Source organism: Setaria italica, chromosome I (assembly GCF_000263155.2).
Source record: "Setaria italica strain Yugu1 chromosome I, Setaria_italica_v2.0, whole genome shotgun sequence".
Lineage (NCBI taxonomy): Eukaryota > Viridiplantae > Streptophyta > Magnoliopsida > Poales > Poaceae > Setaria > Setaria italica.
The window spans coordinates 565,204-571,516 of NC_028450.1; the positions used below are offsets into that span (position 1 = coordinate 565,204).

General features: G+C 48.4%; 1 protein-coding gene across 1 annotated transcript; it reads left to right on the plus strand.

Moving 5' to 3' along the window:
• Positions 1-1,339: 1,339 nt before the first annotated feature.
• Positions 1,340-4,860, plus strand: LOC101779624 (subtilisin-like protease SBT3.9). Its single transcript, XM_004951173.3, has 10 exons — positions 1,340-1,499; positions 1,606-1,697; positions 1,804-1,901; positions 1,978-2,139; positions 2,249-2,862; positions 2,966-3,033; positions 3,139-3,411; positions 3,524-3,641; positions 3,740-3,911; positions 3,989-4,860. Exons 1-10 carry the CDS (start codon positions 1,416-1,418, stop codon positions 4,534-4,536), a joined length of 2,229 nt encoding a protein of 742 aa, XP_004951230.1. The 5' UTR covers positions 1,340-1,415; the 3' UTR covers positions 4,537-4,860.
• The last annotated feature ends 1,453 nt before the right edge of the window (positions 4,861-6,313 follow it).

Below are 6,313 nucleotides of genomic sequence, written 5' to 3' on the forward strand. Positions count from 1 at the left end.
AGCCTTTAATTATCGAGCATCGATTTGGCACATGTTACCTTCCTAAGGTTTGGTGAACGTGCGCGCGATGCAAATGCAACGGGGGTCAGGTGCGCATGACAACGATCATGAGCTTGCGTTGGACGAATCGGAAACGATCGATGATGGATGCTACTAGTGTGCCTCTTGTAAAATGTAAGCCATGCTCTAACATTGCGAAACCTTACAGCAAGTCGCATGGACTTCCTGGCTGCCCACGCTCGCCACCGGAGAATGAGGAGACGAGACGGCGCCGCCGCGCCCAAACCTGGAGGTCGTCCGCGCCACCTAACACGTCGGAGTCGCGGCGCTCAATCATGCGGGTTAATCTTAATCATGGCCTAACACACCTTGGCTTGACTCCTTAAAACGGTTCTATAATTTGCCCCGCGTCCTCACGAGCTCCTTCCTGCTCGGCGAGTCCTGAGTCTCCTGACCGGTCGCCGCCCCTCCTGCGTAGTGCCCTTGCGCGCGCTTCCACTCCCCCGAGTTTAAAATGGTTGGGCAAAACCGAACAGACAAACAAATCATGCTCCCTTTTTTGTTTTTTAAAAACCAATCGGCAACCTTGTTCATGGCGTCGTTCGATTATTTCTTATGGAGCATGTATGTGACTGACAGCGTTGGCGTGGCCTGCGAGGCTGCGACGAGATTCAGGGGGCATGGATCACATGCTCGATCTCGTTGCACAAACGTGCAGACGCGCAGATGCTATGCACGAGCAGTCGCAGGTCATCTTCTGCGTTTTTTATCCTCACGCTAGCAGAGAGACGACAGCTGCTAGTAGCATTGTAGTAGCACGGATTAACTAGCCATATTTAGGAGCCATCAAGTCCAAGTATCAAGTCCAAGTATCACTGTTGTCTGTTGCGTTCAGACGGCGGCAGTGAGGAGCAGCGGCGGAGCAAGGTGAGGTGGCGGCTCGCAAGGTGAGGTCCGGCAGCATGGGCAGTGGTGATGGCGGGCGCGGGTTGCAGACCACGATAGCGGGCGCAGTCGGGAGCGGGCCGTAGGCGGCATCGACGGCGGGCACAGCCAAGAGCAGGCTGCAGGCTCCAGGTGTGTCCCTCTCCCCTTTCCCTCCATTCCCTCACTCGGATTGACCGCCAGCGAGGGGCCAAGCGCCCAGCAGGGCAGCGGCGACGGCGGGCGATGGGGGCAAGGGCGGCGGCCGGTGGGATGCAGTATTTTTAGTTTCGATTGTTTTTGGACCCGGGACTAAAGACCTTTAGTCCCGGGTCAAACGGCCACCACCGATAGCTACAGATGACGGGAGCCATTGGTTGCACCTCGTGGTCGATGTCCATGGCTCCAACATATATATATATATATACATTAAAAAATGAGCTCAAGGCCAGCAAACCACAAACAACGTAAAATTATCCTTGAAATCAATCATGGATTTGCTATCAGCTGCCTGCTCCGCTTTGCTTCTGGTGCTAGTACTTATGCTTCCCCTTTCAGCTAATGCATCGAGTAAAGTAAGAATGCTTCTTTTTTTTAAGAAACTGAAACTGAATTTTTGCTGAATCACTTGTTCTTTTCTCTCTTCAATCATGAAATCTTTATTCTGTGTAAAAATTGCAGCTGTATATTGTTTACATGGGAGAGAAGAAACAGGACGATCCATCTGTGGTCACCGCATCGCACCACGATGTACTCGCATCTGTTCTTGGAAGGTAGGATTAATAGTTCATCTTGAAGCTCCAATGTCTGGTCATCACACAGCAGGAGTGGTTGCTCACGTTTTGCTACTTTTGCTCATGTTAATTACGGACGCAACAGCAAGGATGAAGCCATGAAATCCATACTTTACAGTTACAAGTATGGATTTTCCGGGTTTGCGGCGATGCTCACGAAGTCCCAAGCCGAGACAATTAAGAGTAAAAACCATATTATCACATTGTTGCAAGAACGAAATTGTTGTATGTTTACATGCATTAAGAACCCTTCATGCAGGTCTACCTGGGGTCGTTAGTGTTAAGCCTAACACTCGTTACCAAACCGCAACAACTCGGAGCTGGGATTTTCTTGGCCTTCACTACTACCAAACGTCGGCACCAGACCTCCTCCGGAAAGCAAAGTACGGGGAAGATATCATCGTTGGGGTAGTTGACACAGGTTGAGTTTCGTGCTTAATTACTTAGTCAGCAGTATCAACCTTCTGGAGTGTGCACGCGCTTGAGTGTAATTTGTTCATAGACCATGAATTTCTGCATATATGTTACAGGCATATGGCCTGAATCACGAAGCTTTGACGATAGCGGATATGGCCCTGTGCCGGCGAGGTGGAGAGGCGTATGTCAGATTGGTGCCGAGTTCAACGCCACGAGCTGCAACAGGAAGATCATCGGCGCACGCTGGTACACCGGCGGATTGGATGCCGAGAAACTCAAGGTCGACTACTTGTCTGCCAGGGGCATGGACGGGCACGGCACGCATGTGGCCTCCATCATCGCCGGTAGCCTAGTGAGGAACGTGAGCCACGGCGGCCTCGCCGGCGGTGTAGCGCGTGGCGGGGCGCCTCGCGCGCGGTTGGCCGTCTACAAGGCTTGCTGGCTGACGGCCGGCTGCGACGTTGCCGCGATCCTCGCTGCCATCGACGACGCCATAAACGACGGCGTGGATGTGCTGTCCCTGTCGGTGGCTGCGCCAGAAACAGAGCTCCCCGGGACGCTGCACGCCGTGGCGAGAGGGATCCCGGTCGTGTTCGGCGCCGGTAACAACGGCCCCGCAGCGCAGACGATTTTGAACGCCGTGCCGTGGGTCTTGACAGTGGCAGCCACCACCATCGATCGGTCCTTCCCGACCGTGGTGTCGCTCGGGAACAACGAGAAGCTAGTGGTAAGTACTACTGTACTAGTATATAATCTTTGAATTATTATTGGATCATGAAATAAAACTAATGATGTTCTTGTTTAATTAACTCATGTGACTATATTCGCAGGGGCAATCAGTCAACTACAATGCATCCTTGAATAGCGACGATTTCCACGCGCTTTTATTTGCGGGCAGGTAAAGAAAAATGATGCTGTATTTAGAAGTAGTCAAATTTGAGGTTGTTGTGTTCTTCGCTGAACTTGACTCTGAGCAATTCCAACATGACCGCCGTTCCGGCAGCTGCGACGAACAGACGCTGTCGTTTACCAACGTCACCGGCAACGTCTTGCTGTGCTACGCCCCATGGGAGGCGTCCTCCAAGCCGCCGCCGCAAGGATTCAGCAGCGCCGTGACCGGCGTCAGCAAGGCAGGGGCCAAGGGCCTGATCTTCGCGCAACACAACAGCAACATACTCGAGCAGTACACCAAGGCCTGCAGCCAGTACTTCATGCCCTGCGTGTTAGTGGACTTCGAGATCGCACACAGGATCGAGTCCTACGTCAAGAGCGTGGAGTAAGTGAGATTAAACGCCATGGACGAGTTGAGAGTTGAGACTCGAGAGTCACACGTCCGTTCGTGTTTCGCCGATGGCCTGCCGCTAATGCTTGAGCTTTGTGGCGTCCAGGATGCCGGTGGTGAAGATCTCGCGGACCTTCAGCGTTGTCGGCAATGGGGTTCTGTCTCCTAGGGTCGCCGCGTTCTCGTCGAGAGGCCCCAGCATCGACTTCCCTGCCATAATTAAGGTGATCGACAAGCACTTGCCATGCGTAAACATCATATCATTCATCCATGTGATTGCCGTATTCTGAATGTGTAAAGTTGTCCCGTTCCGTTCGAACAGCCTGACATAGCTGCACCGGGAGCCAGCATCTTAGCAGCTGTGCGCGGGTCATACCAGCTCGATTCTGGGACGTCCATGGCGTGCCCGCACGTCTCGGCTGTCGTCGCGCTGCTCAAGTCGATTCACCCTCACTGGTCGCCTGCCATGATCAAGTCCGCCATCATCACCACAGGCACGTGCTTATTATCATGAATCCATAAAACTGATGGTGTTTCTTCATTTCACGTACTGTCGGTTAATGGCATGCAGCATCGGTGGCTGATCGTTTCGGCATGCCAATCCAAGCGGAAGGGGTCCCAAGGAAATTGGCTGACCCTTTCGATTTTGGAGGGGGGCAGATCGACCCCGACAGGGCCATGGATCCCGGCCTGGTCTATGACATAGACGCCGGTGAATACACCAAGTTCTTCAGCTGCACCCTTGGGCCAGACGATAATTGTGTCACCTACATGGGGCAGCTGTACCAGCTTAACCTCCCATCCATCGCCGTGCCGGACCTCAAAGAGACTGTAACGGTGAGACGCACAGTCACCAACGTTGGCCCAGCTAAGGCAGCATATCGGGCTGTGGTCGAAGCTCCACCAGGGGTGGCTGTGTCGGTGGAGCCTTGGGTGATAAAGTTTGGTGAGGGTGGTAGCAAGGAAGCAACTTTTAGGGTGACATTCACGGCGAGGCAGAGGGTGCAGGGTGGCTACACCTTTGGGAGTTTGACATGGTTGGATGGTAACACCCACTCGGTGAGAATCCCGATTGCAGTCCGCACTGTGATCCAAGACTTCATTGCCGACACATCATAGATCCGATCTATCTACGGTCAGTGTCGATCATCCTGCTGCATCAGTATGGTGTTGGTGCGTACCATCATGAGTGTTAGCTCCCAGGTTCCTGAATAAAGCAATCCACTCTCCAAATAATTTGTTGGGTCGTAGATACTAGCTAGATCCAACGGTTGGGGTGAGTGGCAGCTATTCTGTTTTGTCTACTCATCAAAATTTGGTTGAGATTTACTTTCTTCTCAATCACTTTTCCCCAAACGTGTAGATGAGTTTTCATCTAGATGCAAGAAAAAACAGAATTTCTAAATGAAAACAACATGAAAGAAAGTTCTGATGATGTGATAACTTGATGATGTGAAACAACAGAATTTTCCCTTGGGAAATATATGAGAACATGTATTGTTTAGGTTATTCCTGCTGTAAAAAATCCCTTTCTGCTATTGTCAACAGCAACTGAGCAGCAGAAAAGGATTAAAACTTAAGAAGAAGAAGCTGGCCTACAATGTACTCAAAATACCAGACATATAGGTAAAAAATTCATAATACATTTAAAAATCCAGTGGAAAAAGGTAACAAAGATTCATTTTAATATGCTAAATTTCTTCCTTCAATGATTATATTTCACCATTCATAGTGTTTTGATATACCTACAGATTAACAAAAAAAAGTGCGCAAGAGGCTCTATGCCTCACTCATCTACACATATAGTAATGTAAAAATGTATTGCAGGCGCAGAAAAAGAATTTTTGAAACCTACCATAGACTTATAGTTGATGACGGGTTTGCCAACCGTTTAGGTACGCTTAGTGAAGTGAGAACATCTGAGAAATATGACACGCCAAGCCTAGTGACAACCTTCATAGCATGGGCAATGGTTTTGCCGTGTTTTTCATTGCCAACACCAAGGGCGCTGTGTGCAGCCCTGTTACTGGCATGAGCTGGGGCGGTTGCTTTAGATATTATGTTCCTAATGGAATTGCAAACCTGTGAAGAAAAGAGGGGCACATATAAAAAATGTAAAAAAAACCGTAGACAACTAAAATTGTTGATAAAAAAAGAGGCTAAAGAAAACTTGCGATCTGCACAAAAGAAGACAGTATATCAATGATCAATGTACAAAAAACACAGTTTGGGGTATAGAAATTTTTTAGCCCACTGAAAAAAAGCTTAACTGAACAATAATTTAAAGCTGAATGAAAAAATTGTGTTGAACTGATTCTAGATGGCATACAAATATAATTTAGTAAACTCTACAGAATTTGAGGGCTGAAAGTGATACTTGATTTATTTTGACGCTACAAAAATACAAATAAATGGGGAAATGATAATCTAGGTCAATTACAAAAAAAAGAGGTAGCTTTTTTTACTAAATACCTAACTTTCGTACGTGCTGAACACACTAACACACATACAGAGAAAAACATGCCAGGTAACTCATAAGTTTCAGGCCTCACAAAAAAAAAAAAGCACGTTCAGCGCATGGAAGGTCTGCCCCATGCAAAAATTGCTCTCCCCCCAAAAAAACTGATTGGTGAATCAAACAAAGCAAGCAAGATACCTAGCAGTTATCGCTCTCCAAAAAAATAGTAACAAAAAAATTTAGTAACTGATGATGCACCACAAAAAAATAGAGGCCCAAAAAACTGATGGAGCACCACAAAAAAGTGCAGCGCTACACAGAGAACACCATGAGCTTTCTTGCTTATATATACTGCTAATTCACCAAAAAAAAAGTGTGTCGCTGATATAAAAATCTTGCTGCTAATCCACCAAAAAAGATAACAACACACGAACTAAA

Coding starts and splice junctions, on each gene's coding strand:
- LOC101779624 (XM_004951173.3), top strand. CDS start 1,416: ATGGATTTGCTATCAGCTGCCTGCTCCGCTTTGCTTCTGGTGCTAGTA. Junction 3,034..3,138: donor GCGCTTTTATTTGCGGGCAG/GTAAAGAAAAAT, acceptor CCGTTCCGGCAG/CTGCGACGAACAGACGCTGT. Junction 3,912..3,988: donor GTCCGCCATCATCACCACAG/GCACGTGCTTAT, acceptor AATGGCATGCAG/CATCGGTGGCTGATCGTTTC.